The 19,823-nt window shown below is 50.0% G+C and overlaps 1 protein-coding gene across 1 annotated transcript in view; it reads right to left on the bottom strand.

Moving 5' to 3' along the window:
* Window positions 1–2,011: 2,011 nt before the first annotated feature.
* The window catches only part of adamtsl4 (ADAMTS-like 4), a 26,290-nt gene continuing 8,478 nt past the window's right edge, over window positions 2,012–19,823 (bottom strand). The window contains exons 5-17 of the mRNA XM_061234559.1: window positions 17,150–17,252; window positions 10,039–10,178; window positions 9,434–9,638; window positions 8,808–8,995; window positions 8,293–8,416; window positions 7,771–7,983; window positions 6,800–6,929; window positions 5,818–6,022; window positions 3,979–4,152; window positions 3,561–3,740; window positions 3,185–3,364; window positions 2,913–3,060; window positions 2,012–2,208 (exon numbers count right to left, since the gene is read on the bottom strand). Of these exons, the coding sequence (XP_061090543.1) occupies window positions 2,078–2,208; window positions 2,913–3,060; window positions 3,185–3,364; window positions 3,561–3,740; window positions 3,979–4,152; window positions 5,818–6,022; window positions 6,800–6,929; window positions 7,771–7,983; window positions 8,293–8,416; window positions 8,808–8,995; window positions 9,434–9,638; window positions 10,039–10,178; window positions 17,150–17,252 (2,121 nt within the window). The 3' untranslated portion in view covers window positions 2,012–2,077. The remainder of the gene's footprint in view (window positions 2,209–2,912; window positions 3,061–3,184; window positions 3,365–3,560; window positions 3,741–3,978; window positions 4,153–5,817; window positions 6,023–6,799; window positions 6,930–7,770; window positions 7,984–8,292; window positions 8,417–8,807; window positions 8,996–9,433; window positions 9,639–10,038; window positions 10,179–17,149; window positions 17,253–19,823) is intronic.

The raw sequence follows: 19,823 nt of genomic DNA, 5'->3' as shown, positions 1-19,823 counted from the left end.
TTAACAAAATTGCTCATTAAAATTAAAGTAGACACACAGACCAACTGAGTCAAAGCCGGGCAATAGAAATGACATGCTGTGTGATGTGTACATTAGCACTACACAAAGGTACACGAAAACCTTTCACTGTCGTGAGTATTCTGAAAACATTGTAACATTTTCTTGACATAGATAGACACATTCAGACGAACATACAGCATCTTCCATAGAGAGACCTGGGGAGCAAGCTTGCTGGTACCAAGGAGTCAACATCATGAATAACTTCCAGGACATAGGCAGGTGTCCTAGCATGCACTGATACTGTATGACATACTATACATACATACTACGTGGCAGCATACACCGAAAAAAAAGCTAAACCTAAAATATAAAATTTTTACATCAATTTGTAAACTGTATATTTGTTTTGCCCTGAAAATGTTTAGGTTCATTCAAATATAGGTGTAACAAATTAATGTAAAAATTTTAGGTTCATCCAAAGAAGCATTTTTCACTGTGTATGTTTGCGGGTTGTCGGAAAGTATGACTGTGTTTCAATGGTCCAGGTTACTGAGCACTGGTCAGTGTAGAGGATCTCATGTCTGGATCTCTTAGGACCTCAACCAGCCTGTCAATGGCAGTGGCCATTGTCTACCATGCAATTCTGTATTGGAATCAGTTCAATCAGTTTTCTCTGATTTCCGATCATATTTTAAATGAGTCCATCATGTATCCCAGCTGGAAGGTCTTTCACAGTCAACTTTCAGTCACCCCGTGTCAAAAATGTAAATATTGCAAGAAAATGAGATTTGCTCTCAAATGAAAAAACGAAATGAAAAAAATTACAGTATTCTTGTTTCATGGAACTATGTTGTGCAAGAAGGACAAATTATTCTTCTGTTTTTAACCGGTTCATTTAAGCTATTTCTTTAATACTGTCCATTATAAAGCTACTGAAGTATTAAAGATTATGTTGCATCACATTGAGGACAATCTGAAGTGCTTACATCCTTTCCTGTAGTAGTTAAAGCTACTACTATTGTCTGTGATGGCTCTCCTCCCAGCATTGTTGGATATGTGTGGGATTAATGTATAAGCATATTGATATGAGCAGGTTTTTCAACAAAGTGCTAAATTCTTCAGTTCCTCGTGGTTACCGTACTGAACACTGCATGTCCGGAATACTTGGGAGCCTCAACATGGTGTGCATTTTTTTGGAACCAAAATAAAATACAAATATGTTCTGGTGTAAAGAACACAAGATGTGGGTACAGGAGGTTTAAAAGGGTCCCATTTCCCTTTTTTTGGAAGAGCATGGGAACATGATAATTATATTTGACATTTCATGTCCCAGTTTGGCTATCAAATACCACTGCTGGCTGTTCTGCCACCATTACCTGTTCTCTGTATCCGTGTATAACCTCTATCAATGCACAGTCAATTTCACAATTTCTTAATAAGATGAACCAAAACTTAAGCACAACTGGCACAATTTAGACTGGCTACACTACATGTATCCACTCATTCAAATATTTGTGGAGAGATCAATTTAACTGATTCTCTAACTTATTTGAATGCAAATATATTTGGACATGCAGGACATTCTGTACGTATCCTGATGAACGCATGTTATAACAGGTTATAACATCTTGTCCGCATTTATTATGCTTTTACTCGTCTTGGGTTTCTTTAAAAAAATAAATTTGGCATAATCATATGTGTACTTTTGGTACACAAATATCTCATTGCTTTTTTGGCATCGTTTCACCTTGCTTCTGCCGTGCCATTGTACGATCTGCCTCTAAGCACTCACCGCATGATTGTAGACATGATAGTTTTTTAGCACACATACCGCTAAAAACATCAACAGTGTGTTTGCACCAAGGGTTCCATATAATGTGACCTCACAGCATACCTGCTGCTTTGCTGCACCGGGAGCGTTTGTGTCGTGTCTCTGCGCCGTGGGGCAGTGCTCTGGCCCTCTCCTGGCCGAGCCTGCCGGAGACGGGGGGGGGGGGGGGGGGGGGGGTGGTGCTGGGGTGCTGGGTGTGGGGTCACTGGGTGTTGGGTCTCTGGGTGTTGGGTCTCTGCCCTGTGCTCAGTGCCTCTTGGCCCTCTGGGCACTCTGCGTGCAGGAAGCGCAGCACGCTGTTTTGTAGTAGGAGTAAACGCACAGGCGGGCCTGGACCACCATTACACAGTTGTGCCGCTTGTCTCTGCAGTTCTCATCTGTGGAACAGGAGGGAGAGAGGTCAAAATGGAGGCAGACACACACATTGGCACACATACACAGGTGTACACATAGATACTGTACACACACATACACAGGTATACACATAGATACTGTACACACACATATACAGGTGTACACATAGATACTGTACACACACATATACAGGTGTACACATAGATACTGTACACACACATATACAGGTGTACACATAGATACTGTACACACACATATACAGGTGTACACATAGATACTGTACACACACATATACAGGTGTACACATAGATACTGTACACACACATATACAGGTATACACATAGATACTGTACACACACATATACAGATACACACAGATACTGTAACTGCACACACACAGAAACACATATACACACAGATAACATATGCATGCAGGCACACACATACACATACACACAGACACTGTACACACTCAGGCAAACACATACATATATACACACATATGATATTGTACACACAGGCACACACATGCACATGCACATACACACACTTACAGAGACGGAGACACACACATGCACAAACACACATGCATACATGCACACCCACAGACACAAATACACACATAGTTTGCACGCATGCTCACACAGACACAAAAACACATACATTAGCACACACGCTGTACACACAGACACATAAACATACACACAAACACACACACACAAAGTACCTGGGACAAGGGGGCTGCATGGTATAATGTTACAGATCTGTTCTAGCTCAGGCTTGTTGATGAGGTCACAATCTGCGCTGTACTGATTGTCCGGCGTGAGACACCGTACCTCCCTCGCCTGAAGTCCTTTCCCACATGAACGAGAGCACTTCACAGAGAAGAGAGGAGACACGTATAAAGTTAGAAATCACCTTTGCAGTGACCTCAGCAAATTATGAAGGAAAGCAATACAAATACAACAACTAAGGTCCCCCCCTGTCCTCCTCTCTTACCGTGCTCCAGTCAGTAGTGAACCACTGTGGGCCACACGGCTCCATCTCACAGGTCTGGACGGGGGAAGGCTTTTCCAGGTGCGCACACTGGCTGGCCGGCGCCACGTTGAATTCAGTCCCCAGTTTCTGAACGCAGATGATGTCGCGACGCTGGGTGCCGTTCCCACAGGCAACGCTGCACTGTAAGGGGACATGAGAAGAGCCCTTTTCACCACGTCGTTCCAGGAGCAGGGAGTGAACGGTGAATTCCAGCCTCGGCGCAAAGCTGCTCTGTCGCACATTCTCAGGTGCGCTAATCCCCATCTCCCATTTTCCTGTCAACGCTTGTCCTCCTGTCTGAAGGGCCTAAAGGCCTCGCTCCCCGCCTGCCTCTCACCTGTCCCCAGGGCCCGGTGTACCACAGGTGTGTGGCCACGCACAGGCCTCCGTTGCAGGCCTTCATGTCCGCCGGCTTATCCCCCGTGCAGCCTCCTCCTCCCTCTCCCTCTCTCCGCCCTCCGCTGGTCAGGCACACCACGTCCCTCCGCTGGACCCCAGGGCCGCACTCTGCCGAACACTGGGGGGGGGGGTTAGCGGAAGCAATGCTAAATCACTAATGGTAACGTCTAAAAGATCAGACTCAATTATCACCTACACACATACGCACACATACATACAGTGACAGTGATCAACACATTCGTTTTAACGACCGTATGGAAATAACATTCATTTGGAACAGTGTACAAGAGTTACTACTTCCTCTGACAAAATGCTTAATGATGCATCTTCACTGTGGTGCAGTAAACGGTACTCACTATGTGGGACCAGCCCGTGAAGTACCAGTTTGTGACACACGGTCCCATGTGACAATCTTCACTGCCTTGTGGGCGGCTCCTGGAATTGCACTCCTGGTCTTTCACAATATTGCCGTGGTTACTGACGCAACGGACACTCCGCATCCTTTTCCCCACTCCGCAGTCCACTGAACACTGAGAGAGAGAGGGAGAGAGAGAGAGAGAGAGGGAGAGAGGGAGGGGGAGAGAGAGAGAGCGAGGGAGGGGGGAGAGAGACGGAGAGAGGGAGGGGGAGAGAGAGAGAGAGAGGGAAGGAGGAAGGGAGGGGGAGAGAGAGGGAGGGAGGAAGGGAGGGGAGAGAGAGGGAGAGAGAGAGGGAGGGGGAGAGAGAGCGAGGGAGGGGGGAGAGAGGGAGAAAGAGAGGGAGGGGGAGAGAGAGCGAGGGAGGGGGGAGAGAGGGAGAGAGAGAGAGGGAGGGAGGAAGGGAGGGGGAGAGAGAGGGAGGGGGAGAGGGGGAGAGAGAGAGGGAGGGAGGAAGAGAGAGAGAGGAAGGGAGGGAGAGAGAGAGGAAGAGAGGGAAAGGGAGAGAGAGAGGGGGGAGAGGGGAGAGAGAGACAGAGGGAGGGAGGGAGGAAGAGAGAGGGAGGGAGGGAGGGGGAGAGAGAGAGGGAAGGGGAAAAAGAGGGAGAGAGGGAGGGAGGGAGGGGGAGAGAGAGAAGGTGGGAGAGAGAGAGAGAGAGAGCGCATCTGATAAACTCATTGCCAGGCTCTTTCCTGAATCCTGAGTCCCACAGGCCACAGATAAAATATGGGGAACAGACGATGCTCTTAAAAAGCTGAGGTGGACATGCCCCGGCCCCGTGAACTAGCCTTACAGTAACACAAACACACACTCGCCCGATTTGTTGGTTCTCACGCGCCTCTCTCTGACACAAAAACACACGTGCAAGTGTTCCAAACCCCAGGACACGACACGCAGGCGTTTTCCCTTCCTTAATTACAGGATAGAGGTGGAACTGCCACAGGGGAGAGGAGACAAGAGGAAGATCTGGGTGACATGTGGTGCTGCGGACATTTTTATGCCTTGCATATTTCTGCTTTGGGTTGAGCCCAGCACTAAAGGTCTCTTGGGCTGTGACAAAGTTCGCTGCTGCTCGTCCGGAATGTCACATACTTTCCGAGAAGAAAAACACGTTTTCTCTCTTTTTTAATCCTGGTTTTAAGCACCTGCACCTGTACATATTTGTGTCTTTGCATTTTTTAAAAGAAGGGAGCTGCTTTAAATTAAAATGGAGTGAAGCAGGAATACACAGGACAGGGGGAAACAATCTGAAGACCCCACGGACAGTGCTTCACATCTGGGGTGAGTCTGTTTCCCAGCATGCACTGTGGATCAGCCTGTTTGTTTGTTTGTTTTATGTTACACTCTCGATGCACATGTTTGTCATTCCTCTCTCTTACAGTACCAGAGCTGAGCTCAACACAGCTTAGGGGTCTAAAGGGAGGGACTGACACACACACACACACACACACACACACACAGAAACACACGTACATAATCACACACATTCACACACACACACGCACATACAGGCACACAGATGCACACATACACACACACACATGCGCACAGACACACACACACATGCACAAACAGAAACACACGTACATAATCACACACATTCACACACACACACACACACACGTGCGCACATGGACACACACACACATACAGACACATGAACACACACACACACACGTGCGCACATGCACACACACACACACACACACACACACATACAGGAACACACACACACACACACAGGAACACACACACACCCCCCAGGCAGGCAGACTCACGGAGCTCCAGTTGGTGCGGATCTCCCAGTGGGAGCACATGCGGAGGTGGCAGGGCTGGGTAGCGTTGGGGCGGGGCAGGAGGGCGCAGCGCTGGGGGTGCACCATGGTGGAGCGGTTCCCAAAGCTCTGCCTGCACTGGAGCTGTCTCTGCTGGGCCCCCCAGCCACAGGATACACTGCAGTCCGACCAGGCCCCTGTCTCCCAGCTGCACAGAGAGGAGCGCCGTCACTCACCGAAACAGCCCAGCTAGCACGCTAGCACGCTAATCAGAACTCCATTTTCTAAACGACAATTTAACTGCTCACTATCCTCATGTAAAATGATCAACTGCAATTGACTCGTGAACATAAAACCTTTCACCATTTTTCACCACCAGCTTGTTGAAGGACTGCAAGTGTTTTACTTTGCCTTTAATGCCTATAATATCACATTCCAGTTCGAGAGTAGCGAACACCTCGGCTTAATTCGGTAAAAAGAGGCGATCGGGTCCCTAGTCCGAGCGACACAACCCTTTTCCAGGTGTTGGGGTAGATGACGTCACGGCTTCCACCTTCCCATTGGCTTACGGTAAATTAAGATTCTCGACGCAGCTCCACTGATTGTAAACCGCCATCGCTCCAAAGCTGCTTCAGCGGCTCGTGTGGACCCAACGTATGTGACAAATTAATGACTGTTGATTTATCTCCGTCAGCCGGTCGCACCACAGCTGGGCTGAGCTGTCAGTCGCAGTCGCTGCCTGGCAACGGCTCAGCGCACGCACGGCGAGCGGGGAGAGCAGGAAGGAGGGGATCGAGCAGCAGGCCAGGGAGGAATATTTGGGAAGTTACATACTGACACTCAGAGGACCCATTGCCAAGACTCCTTCCAAGGATCCAAAAAATCCTCCAGAGCAGGTCCCCTGCCCTTTCAAAACAAACACGCGCACGCAGCACACACACACACACACACACACACACGCGTGCGCACGTGCACGTGCACTTACAAGGGCGGGCAGGGGTGCACGTTGCACGGCTCGTCCTCCACGGCAAGCCTCACCGCCGAGTCGCACTTCCTGTCGGGAACTTGCTCTTCGGTGTGGCGATTGACACAGAAAACCGCCCTGTGCTGGAGCCCTGGACACAGAGAGCACAGTGAACCGCCCTGTGCTGGAACCCTGGACACAGAGAGCACAGTGAACTGCCCTGTGCTTAAACCCTGGACACAGAGAGCACAGTGAACTGCCCTGTGCTGGAACCCTGGACACAGAGAGCACAGTGAACCGCCCTGTGCTTAAACCCTGGACACAGAGAGCACAGTGAACTGCCCTGTGCTTAAACCCTGGACACAGAGAGCACAGTACACTGCCCTGTGCTGGAACCCTGGACACAGAGAGCACAGTGAACCGCCCTGTGCTGGAGCCCTGGACACAGAGAGCACAGTGAACTGCCCTGTGCTGGAGCCCTGGACACAGAGAGCACAGTGAACTGCCCTGTGCTGGAGCCCTGGACACAGAGAGCACAGTGAACTGCCCTGTGCTGGAGCCCTGGACACAGAGAGCACAGTGAACTGCCCTGTGCTTAAACCCTGGACACAGAGAGCACAGTATGTGGAAAACACGTGTCAGAGGACCCTGTTACGCCAAAACCGATGCAGTACCATCGGTGGCCACAAGGAGGAAACACAGTCCAGCCAGTATATCTCAGCAAAATGCACACAGACACACCCACACAGAGAATGAGAGAAAATACAAAGAAAGGAATGGACACGAGACACAACCGCAAAACACACTCCAGCACAATATAACACGGCACAGACATTATCACAAACTTGCCGTTCAATATTCTGACACACTGATCTGATACGTTTAAAACATACTATATTCCCTACTGTACTGTACGGCGTTAATTTGAAGCCCACCGTGGGGGCCTCAGCTGGGACACACTCATTCAGACACAGCAGAGAAGGGCGTCTGACCTTTGCCACAGGAAGCAGAACACTCGGTGAGCTCGCCCCTCCGCCACACGAAGGGCCGCTGGGTGTCGAGGGGCAGGTCGGTGCGCGGGGGGATCCGGGCGTTGCGATTGGGCGCGGAGCCCTGCGGGCGGGGCGGCGACCACCTCCTCTCCGAAGAGGGCGGGGGGGGAGGGGGCAGGGGCCGGGGCTCCTCCGCCGCTAACGTCAGGGCACCTGGGAGAGAGGGAACGAGGAGAGGGAGAGAGAGAGAGAGAGAGAGAGAGAGAGAGAGCCGGGGACAGGGAGCAGGGGACAGGGAGAAGCAGAAGAGAGGATGAGTCAGTGGGCGGGGCCCTGCTTGGAGTGATGAAATCATTCCCGATCACATGCAGTTTTCACTCTGCGGCCAGGTTTGTGCAACTTGACCTCATTGTTTCCCTGTTGGTCTCTCCAGTTGGGCTGATGCAGCATTGTTCTGGACATAAACAAGTCTTATCTCTCCGTTTCCAGCAGAGAAGTTCATAAAAGTGAGGAAGGACTCACTGACGTCTCGGAGAGAGGCCCTTCCTCCCTCTCTTTCTTTCGCACGCTCCCTCTCTCCCTCGCTCTTCTCCACTGGTATGTAGTACTCGTAGTCGATCCCCGGGTTCTGTCTGTGATAGATTATCTGCAGAAGATGGGGTGATAAGGTCACTATTGGCATAACCATTGGTTCCCCGTTATTCCCCAATGGACAGTCTCACTCCCTCTGTTTGTCTATTGACTTTCCCCAGAATCAGTGACAGCGAAACCAATTCCCCCGAAAAGGTACACGAAATAATCGGCTAGACAGGCCATTGCTCAACATGCAGTTCCAACCGGCACGGAGCAAGATATGGAATCTAGGCACTGGAAACAATGGATTAAACTGAAACTATAAATACATTAGGCAGCAAGTTACGATCACCCTGGGAAGTACATTAATTATCTAGCAAATGATGTATGAAAGAATAAATAAATATAAAAATGTACTGTGTTGGGAGTATGAAATCTGAAGCCAGGTGCACCAGTGCACTCACATAGAGCTGCAGCCGGGTGGTGGTGGGGCCTGGGGCAGTTAGCTTCTCCCCTGCCCCCTCTTCCTGCCCCTCTGGTCCCACCCACGGGCGGCTGTACAGGAAGGTGGTGCCCCCTGCCTGGTACTCCCCGGGGGGGTCTACCGCCCAGCGCCCGTTCACCACCGACTGGCCCGTTCCACTGCGTAGAGCTGGGGGGGGGGGGGGGTGGTCAGGGGTGCGGGGGAGGAGAGGGGGAGGGGGGGAGGGAGACAGGAAGGAGAGAGAAAAAAGGAAGCGAGGAGAGTTTTTCAGAGAACTCGTGTTTTGCGCGCACGTTTTAAGGGTGGAGCTGGAGCGTTCAGAGCTGGCTCAGAGAAGCAGTCATATCTGTCAGAGTGAGGAACACACACGGGGATTCCCACAAGAGCCGCACACTACAGGGAGAAATACAGCTCCGTAGACACCCTACCGTACTCCCTCCGCAGTATGTATTGGCGTTGGAGCGTTACCTGTGTTTAGCCAAAGCGCTTACAAAGCAAGCCGCTGCCAGAAGAACAATTCAGGCCACAGTAAATGCGCTCAGTGAAATGTTTCTGCGCTGACTTCATTTCGGGGGGCCTGGCTCGCCCTCGCTCGCCCTCGCTCACCCAGGTAGTTGGGGCTGGCCCGTTTCTCCGTGATGTTGATGGCGGTGGCTCCCGGCGGGATGTCCAGAATGCGGTGGTACCCCAGGGGCACGCTGGTGTTCTGGAAGCTTCCGGTCACCCGGAGACAGGACGCGTCCCGCCCTCCGCACACCCCACATCTGTCCCGCACCAGGCCTGAACCCAACACACCGTCGCACCCCTCACTCTGAGAGAGAGAGAGAGAGAGAGAGAGAGAGAGAGAGAAAGTGAGTGAGAGAGAGAGAGTGAGAAAGAGAGAGAGAGAGAAAGTGAGTGAGAGTGAGAGAGAGAAAGAGAGAGAGGGGGGGGGAGGGCGCAGAGAGAGAGCAGGGGAGGGAGGAAGAGAGAGAGTGGGGGAGAGATATTTGTATTAGTTGTTTAGTTGCTTTCTAGGTATTTCTGTGCAATCTTTTTTGTAATGCATTTTCATTTGTTTATAGATTGTAACGTGTAGTTGCATTGCCATCCTTTCAGTTCATAGCAAGTCAAATTACTCTCGTGCTCTGGCAACGTTTCAATCCTTCCAGTCACGGCAATAAAGCAGAACTGAAAGAGAAATGGAAAGAGAGGGTGGAGGGTGGGCTCACCAGGCAGCGTCCCCCCACGCACACGTCACTGGCAGTGCTGTTGGAGCAGGGCGTGCCGTCCCTCACTGCCTCCGCCTGCCGCACGTAGAACCTGAACCCAGCCGGCCTACAGGTGAGCTCACACTGCTGCTCCTGGCCCACTGAGAGAGAGAGAGGGAGGGAGGGAGAGAGGGAGGGGGAGAGAGAGAGAGAGGGGGAGAGAGAGAGAGAGAGAGGGGAGAGAGAGAGAGAGAGGAGGAGAGGGGGAGAGAGAGAGAGAGAGAGAGAGAGGGAGAGAGAGGGAGAGAGGGAGAGAGAGAGAGAGAGGGAGAGAGAGGGAGAGAGGGAGAGAGAGAGGGAGAGAGAGGGAGAGAGAGGGAGAGAGGGAGAGAGAGAGGGAGAGAGAGGGAGAGAGGGAGAGGGGGAGAGGGAGAGAGAGGGAGAGAGAGGGCAGGTTTTTAACCCACTTTATTGTGACCCTACAACTCAAACAAACACACAACACACAAACACAAAAGGCCGAAAAAATTAAGGGAAAGGAGAGGGAGAATGTTTTAAAGGACACGACAGCTCTGATTTCCCATTTTCTGGACCTGTACACAGCACAGCCCCAAGCCAACCAGGCTATAATAAGCACGCTCGATCCTCGGTCCGGCTGCCAGCTGTCTCATCCTCACAAGAGTCCTGCTGCTGGACCCAGCATATGACCTTTTCTACTTTTCCAAATGGCCTGTTTGGCCAGCCCTGACAGGAAATTCAATAAAACATGCACAGACTTCTTCCTTACTTTGCGTTTCCCCCAACCCTTGAAACCGTCTTTCTAAAAGACTAAATAAAAACCTGGGGCGCTCTAAATGAATGCCACAGAGACTGTATGTCAGAGCGGAAAGGGGCCTCTTCCCCGATATCAGGACCCAGGTGCAGCAGATGTCTGTTCATGCTAATGCCCGGCGTACTATCCTCCACTGGAGGTCAGCTGTCCCTTCTTCAACTTGCTCCTCATACAGGGAGCGCCAGCTGCCTTCTGGGGAAATATCTGGGCCCAAGAACTCAGTCCACATCCACGACTTCAACCCTGCCAGGAAATATATGTGTGAAACCTTAACCCAAGCCTGATAAACTGCACCTTTACTTAGAGAGAGAGAGACAGACGCAGAGAGAGAGAGAGAGAGAGAGAGAGAGAGAGAGAGAGAGACAGGGAGAGGCACAGAGAGACAGACAGAGAAAGAAAGACAGAGACAGAGACACACAGAGAAAAGGAGAGAGAGAAAGAGAGAGAGACCAACACAGAGAGAGAGACAGACAGAGAGAAAGAGACAGAGAAAGACAGAGACACACAAACAGAGAAAAAGAGAGAGAGACATACAGATGGACAAGGAGAGAGAGAGAGAGAGAGACAGACAGAGAGAGAGAGAGAGAAGAGATTGGAAAAACATTGCTCTCTAACAGCTTCTCTGTTTTTGTTTTAAAAAGCTACCAGTGGCCCAGTCTGTTCCCTACAGGCGTATTACCATTAACCCCTTTAAATGAGTGAGGCATGGCGAGAGAGCCAGATTCAGTGCCCCCATCCACAGAGAACACTGCCAAAACCATTAAACGGAGGAGGCGCTGGTGTTCCTGTTACACAGAGAGCTGCATTTGTTTTCACATAATAGCATTCATATGTGAAATTAATTTAGTGCCCAAACAAATGCTTTTAGCAGCAGGCACGGAGTACTTGTTTTCTGTGTGTGCATGCGTGTGTATGTGCATGTGCGTGTGTTCTGTATATGTGTGTGTGTGTTCTGTACATGTGTGTGTGCGTGAGTGTGTATGTGCATGTGTGCGTGTGCATGTTCGGTACAAGTGTGTGTGCGTGCATGTGTGTGTTCTGCACATGTGTGTGTGCATGCGTGTGTATGTGTTCTGTACATGTGTGTGTGCGTGCGTGTGTATGTGCATGTGTGAGTTCTGTATATGTGTGTGTGCGTGAGTGTGTATGTGCGTGCGTGTGTATGTGCGTGTGTGTGTGCGTGCGTGTGTATGTGCATGTGTGTGAGTTCTGTATATGTGTGTGTGCGTGAGTGTGTATGTGCGTGCGTGTTTATGTGCGTGTGTGTGTGCGTGTGTGTGTATGTGCATGTGTGCATGTGCTGTACATGTGTGTGTGCGTGTGTATTTACATGTGTGCGTGTTCTGTACGTGTGTGCATGTGCATGTGTGCGTGTTCTGTACGTGTGTATGCGTGCATGTGTATGTCTGTGTGTGTGCATGTGCATGTGTGTGTGCGCGCGTGTATATTTGTGTGTGTCTGCATGTGCGTATGTGTAAGCGTGCATGCATGTTTGCGTGTGCATGTGTATACGTGTGTTCGTGTGTATGTTTGTGTATGTCTGCATGTGCGTATGTGTAAGCGTGCATGCATTTTTGCGTGTGCATGTGTACATGTTCGCGTGCGCATGTGTGCGTGTGTGTGTTACAGTGTTGGTGTGCTGGTATGTCAGGCATGCATACCGTTATGGTACTTGCACATTAGAGCGTGGTGGAGTGACAGACATGCTATAATCGCCCTGCGCTGCAGCGTTAGCGTGTGTAATCCGTGTGCGCACGTGTCCGTGCGATTCGATGCGGTGCACACACACAGCACATTCAACAGGCTCCCGGCCTAGAAGGACCAGGCAGAGATCTGAGTTCATTTCCATGTGTTCAGGAAACTTAAGCCAGACTCCTATAAGCCCTGTCACAGAGGAGAAATAGAGAGAGGGAGGGGGGGAGAGAGAGGGGGGAGAGGGCCAGACAGGGAGTCTATCAGCACTGCACACTGAGAGAGAGAGAGAGAGAGAGAGAGAGAGATTGTGAGTGATGGCCAGAGGGATGGAGAGAAACAGAACGGACAGAGCAGTGGAGAGATGGAATGCGAGAGCGGAGGGGTAAAGATGGTGAAAGAACGATAGACGGAGCGACTGAGAGGGATGGAGAGATAGAGCCAGGAGGGGCCAGGGTCTGGTAGTTTCCGTTTGAAGTGGATCTGTTTGAAGTGGAACAGGGGTTTTACTGCTAGGCTACTGCTCCATGCCCTCGGTCAAACAGCACTGCCCGCACGCAGGGGAAATCATCAAATAAAATCAGAGTAAAGCAGTCCCGATATACAAGTGCCACTGCTCCTGCAACATCTGCCCTTCCACAGACTCAAAATAACTGGTACCACTCTGAGGGGAAACGTGTTCCTAATGCAGCACTGGCTGCACGGAAGGCCTGAAAAAGCACACACCACTATTCTATGTGAAAATCACATCATCATTACACCTGTGTTTGACGTGATTAGCACATGAACCCTGTCAGTAATGCTTATGCCTACAGGCTTTGCTCTGCAGAGTCAGTCCGCTGCCCTGTCTGGATACAGAGAGGAACAGATAAACAGTGAGAACACGAGTCAATTTCAGGGGTTACTGGCACCCAGCACAAATTCAAATTCGAAACTCATGCTCTCTGTCGCTCTCTACTCCCTCCCTGTCTCTCTCTCACTCTCCTCATGCCTTAATGCTGCTGTTGTCGCTGCTGCCTGGCAGGACAGAGAGTGAAAGCGAGAGAGAGCGAGAGAGAGAGAGAGAGAGAGAGAGAGATATTTCCCACCCCTCTCCCCCCTCACTCTCCCTCTCCCATTCTGTTAGTTATCTTAGCGAGATTAGAGTGGAGACAGTGACAGACAGAGAGAAAGGGAGGCAGAGAAAAGAAAGACGTGTCCTGCTGTCCTCCGCGGTCCCCCTCTCTTTCGCTCCCTCGCTCTCCGCCCTGTCAGTGAGCCTGAGATTAGCGCTCAGACAGCGGAGTATATTTAGTCTAACCCTACTTCCCCGCGATCTGTCTCTCTAAACAAACTCAAGAGAGAGAAACAGGAAAGGGAAGAAATAACATAGGCCAGAACAAGCGCCGCATAACTTACACCTGTGCATCACACTCAAAGCACGCATAGCGCACATACCAGCTCTACCGCCTGAATGAAGGGAGGCTGTACTTTTACACACATGAGGTCTCCCCAACTTGATGACATGTTGTGTATTTGCAGGAAGGGCAGTTGTCAGAAATACATTAAATTTTCTGGATTCAGCAGAGTCCTAGTTGATCAGGACTGTACAACACACCCAATAGGAAGATTCAGACAATTTTGTGACACCTGTCATATGAGCCATCATGTACTGGCCATCATGCTGAGACTGAATTAGCATGTCTGTTGACTCCAGTAGCTCCTGATTTCTCCCTCCTGATTATAACACTGATAACATTCAGGGAATGTGTGGTCAGCAGACATATTGGCATCAGTTAGATTTCTTATACCACTTACAGAAAAAATCCTTAATTTATATCTGCTGTTTGACATTTCTGCTGTAAACAGTACAGAAAGTTACAAATAGGCCACTATGAAAGCATACGGTACAACTAAAGCACTGATTTCACAGAGAAGTGGTGCTTAAGTTGCTGACAAGATCAGATGTTTGGCTTAAAATTAAACCATGCATCCATCTTCTAGTATAAACAGGCAATCAATAAAAAACAGAGCAGAGCCAGACTTCCTGTGACAGAGCTTTATCAAACCGAACAAATAACGTGCTACTGTGAAACATCTGCCCCAGAGCCATGACGGTCGTAACACGCAACTCCGAAAAGAGGACAAATCAGCGACACGCAGCCCGACTACTGAACGCCAGCCAGTGCCCAACAAACAAACACGAATGCCAGTCCAGCCTGTCCAAACAAACAAACAAACAAACAAACACTGATTCCAAATTTTACTCATGCTACATTTTCACTTTTAATTAAACAAATCGCTCACCATTACCAAGACACATCAGCCACTCACTAATATGTAAACTGCGACTTTATGTGTAGCTAGTTTGTTATTTTTCTGTATTATTTTAACATACAGTGTGGTGTAAACGTGCACCTGTGTCCCGGGTGGCATACAGTGTTTGGGAGAGCTATACTCGTGAACAGCTGGGACCCCGACACACCGCAGATAACGTAGGCTTCATTCGGCGTCTGCCCTGGGCCATTTTACAACATGTCAGCCGTTTATGGTCCTTGATCCAGTCCAGACCGAAGGGCACCGTTGAGGCAGCATTGATGTACCGGCCCAGTATGGGCGTCTGGTCGCTGGCTTCTGCCCAGTCACAAAGCTGTCATCAGAACACGGAGGGTCTTTGTGATTAGAGGCCGAGTCAAAGTTTTCATTGAATCAGAGCGCTTGTCAAGTCAATATGTTACAGGACCGGAATCCAGTTTACACACAGTCAAGCCCACGCATTCGCCAAGCCAGCTTTTCCACACGCACACACACACACACACATACACCTGCATGCGCACACACACACACACACACACACACACGCACACACACACACATACACACCTGCATGCGCACACACACACACACACACACACATACACACCTGCACGCATACGCACACACACACATGCACCTGCATGCGCGCGCGCACACACACACACACACACACACACAGCTGCATGTACACACACACACACATACACACACCTGCACGCACACGCACACACACACACCTACATGCACGCGCACACACACTTACATACATACACACACCTGCATGCGCGCACACACACACACCTACATGCAGACACACACAGGCACACACACCTGCATGCGCGCACACACACACACCTACATGCAGACACACACACACCTGCATGCGCGCACACACACATACACACACCTGCATTCGCGCACACACACACCTACATGCAGACACACATATACGCACACACAGACATACAGTATGCATGAACCCAACTAGGCAAATAGAAACACACGCACACACAAACAAATGCACACATGCATGCACATACAGACACGCATGCGCACACACAGATGCACACACACGCACACGCACACATACTCATATTTGTTCATTTTGCTGTCTGATCCCTCAGTGAAAAATGAGACTCCACAAGAGGATTAGGGGCAAGTTGGACAGGGCTTGAACGTTCAAAGTGGAGGTCACCAAACATCATATTTGTGAGAAAAGAACATGGCCCGTGGGTGACTTTGTGCACAGACACTGAATTGTTCCTCCATGGACACGGGGACATACACACACAACATACAGGCCCTCCCTCTGATCCTCACACACATCTGTGTGAACAGTAACAGATACTGGTGACATCACTGCACAGCTGTGTCTCTCACTCCCTCTTTCTCTCTCTCTAAATCCCTGTGTTTAAGTCTCCCAACTCCCCTGTTTATCCCCGCCATCCTCTCCCATTCTCTCTCTCTCCCTCTCTCTTCTCCCCCTCACTTCTTAAAACTACACAGCTTCCTCATCACTCTTTCTCTCTCTCTTCATTTATCTCACCCTCTAAAAATCTCCACTCTGTCAGTGCTGGGTGGAGGGACTTGGCAGGGAATGAGAGGGAGAATTATTTTGGAAAGATGAGGGGAAAAAGAAAGGGGGACTATTTTGGAGGAAAAGACCTTAGACAGATGGGATAATGTTGCTTTCTGGGGTCCTATTTCTTTCTCTGTCTCATTCTAAGCGACCCCGCCCCCTCGTTCTGTCTCTTTCTTTCACAAATTGAAGCTCAATTCAAGGGCCTGAGCTCGGATGGCAAACAAGTCTTACAATGACCTGCACAGCAGCAACATCCATTAACAATCAAATGCACAAAACCACTGCACAACTGACGGCACCCGCCATCCACTCTATCACACCTAACCGCAAGGCCAGGTGTGCGTTATAGTGTTTTAATGTTGTGTTAAACTCCCTATTAAAAACAGTGATCTCCCCGCCTCTCTCTCACTCACCTTCTCTCTTTCTCTCGCTCGCTCCCTCTGTCCCTCTCTCTCTTCCCCTCCCTCTCTCATTCACCTTCTCTCTCTTTCCCTCCCTCTCCCTCTCTCTCACTCACCTTCTCTCTCTCTCTTGCTCGCTCCCTCCATCTCTCTCTCTCTTCCCCTCCCTCTCTCATTCACCTTCTCTCTCTTTCCCTCCCTCTCCCTCTCCCTCTCATTCAACTTCTCTCTCTCTTTCCCTGCCTCTCCCTCTCTCTCTTACACACCTTCTCTCTCTCCCACCCTCGCCCACCCTCTCCCTCTCTCTCTCTATCTCCCTCCCTCTCTCACCTTCGGTGAAGGGCTCCCAGGTGTACAGCCTCCCCATGAACTCCTGGCTGTTGAAGACGGAGCACTGCTCAGCCCTGGGGTCCACAGGACGCCCTGGACAGGACTGGAGAGAGAGCAGGAGGGACATTAGAGGCATTACAATATGGAAAACGTCTCACTCACACGCATTTCGGTATATAACCGATATACACGCAGATGCATTAACGGCCATATGGAAACGATAGAGTCCTGGAACCACACAGTCATAAATACTTGCTTTTGCATTCAAGACCAAAAAATTCCAGGATATAGCGCTACAGATGGATTGTAGCGAGGCCGCCAAACTGCGCTGAAACATATAGTTGGCAGTGAAGGGAGACCACGCTTTCAGCAGCGTGCAGTGGCTGTGCGTAGCACTCTGCAGAACTGGACAGGTTCACCTCCAGTTCTTCCGGAAATAAGCAGCAAAATGTAGTGAACTTTTAACCTCCTTGAGCCCTTCTGCACTGGTGAGGTGACCTGGCCTCTCCTTCTGCACCCCCCCCCTCACTCTCAGCAAACTGCTCCACATTCCCTCCCATACACAGCTGCCTCAAGCAGCTGCCCTGCTTTCACACACTCTGCTGACACACACACAAAGCCACACACAGCCACACAAAGCCACACAGATATACACACACACACACACAAAGCCACACACAGCCACACAAAGTCACACACAGACACAAAGCCACACAGATACACAGACACACACACAGACACACACAGCCACTCAAAGCCACACAGATACACAGACACACAGACACACACACAGACACACAAAGCCACACACAGACACACAAAGCCACACACAGAGACACGCAGACATACAGACACAGACACAGATACATAGGCACACACACACACACGGCCACACACAGCCACACAAAGCCACACACAGAGACATGCAGACACAGACACACACAGTGATACAGACAGAGAAAGGAGCACACAGCAAATTCCCAATGCTCCTTTAACTGGCCCATACACATGTGGACCCAGATCTCCACACATTGGTACACATTTTCATAGAGTTTAACATTACTGTTGCAATTAAATTTGACGCACACACAGGCACACACCATGGCTGAATCACACAACAGTACCATCTATCAACTGTATTACAGTATGCGTCATTGAGAAAGTATGCACACTAACACAGCTGAGGACAGCATTAATGCGTGTGTGTGTGCATGAGTGTATGTATGTGCATGTGTGTGTGTGTGTGTGTGTGTGTGTGTGTCTGTTTTAGCGCCCTTTGCATCATTCAGAGGTTAAGTGTGTATGAAATGCGGCTAGTAATGGTTGTAAATATTTCTCCGTGCTCTATAAACACTCTGACCCTGAATGGGTGGGCATATTTGTGAGGCCTTTTGTGTGTGAGTGTGCATGTGTATCTAAGCACGTGCACTTATGTGTGTGTGTGTGTGTGTGTGTATGTAAGCGCATGCACTTATGTGTGTGTGTGTGCGCGTATGTAAGCGCATGCACTTATGTGTGTGTGTGTGTGCGTATGTAAGCGCATGCACTTATGTGTGTGTGTGTGCGTATGTAAGCGCATGCACTTATGTGTGTGTGTGTGTGTGTGTGTGTGTAGGGGAAGGAGAGGAGGGGATTTTGAGAGAATGACAGATGAAGAGAGAAGGAGATGGGGTGTGAAGGGGAGAGACGGTAAAAGGGGAGGGGAAAAGGAGAGAGGGAGTGAGCAGAGACGGAGGAGAGGAGACTGGGGGTTATTGCGCTCCTCTCTTCAGAACGTCTCTGTAAACAGCACACTGAAGCTGAGTGAGTATAAACGCCCAAGGGCCCACTGACTTAGGGAATGAGAGCAACTTTATACAAACCACACACAGAGACACACCCACACACATGTGCACACACACATACGGGCATACACACACACACACACACACACACCCACACACACACATACACGCACACACACACACATGTGCACACACACATACGGGCATACACACACACACACACACACACACCCACACACACACATACACGCACACACACACACACACATACTCGCACACACACACACAGACATATACAGACACACGCTCACACATTCCACACAGACAAGCACACACCCACATACAGGCACATAGTCATGCATTCCAGACAGGAACACATACACACTCTTACGCTCACACACTCACACAAACACAAACACTCACACAAACACAAACACGTGCACCACTTCCACGCACATGTGTGTGTCCCAAGCACACATGCAAATGCGCACACTCACAGGCATGTAGACACACGCTTCCATAGTCACAGGCGTGTACATGCAAGACCATGGCAAATTACCCATACCCTATATCACCCCTTCCCCACCGCCAAACACACACATGCACACACATACACGCACACACACGCACACACACGCACGCACACAGACACAGAGACGCCTGCCATTTCACACATACATTCACACTCACGCAATCTCCAGTATGCAAAACATTACCCATGGGACAGTAAGCAGCACATCCACTTAGGCTGGCTATTGTTTCCTTGTTGATTATGCTGCAGTTTTAACCCAGGGGGAAAGGGGAAAAGAACAGATCCCGGCAACCGATTATCACAGCCGATCCTTCTCCAGGGGCGAGGCAGGTTAAGGACGAGAGCACGTCCCTTCCAA

Source organism: Conger conger, chromosome 1 (genome assembly GCF_963514075.1).
Source record: "Conger conger chromosome 1, fConCon1.1, whole genome shotgun sequence".
Taxonomy (NCBI): domain Eukaryota; kingdom Metazoa; phylum Chordata; class Actinopteri; order Anguilliformes; family Congridae; genus Conger; species Conger conger.
This window is presented reverse-complemented; position numbering and strand designations above follow the sequence as displayed.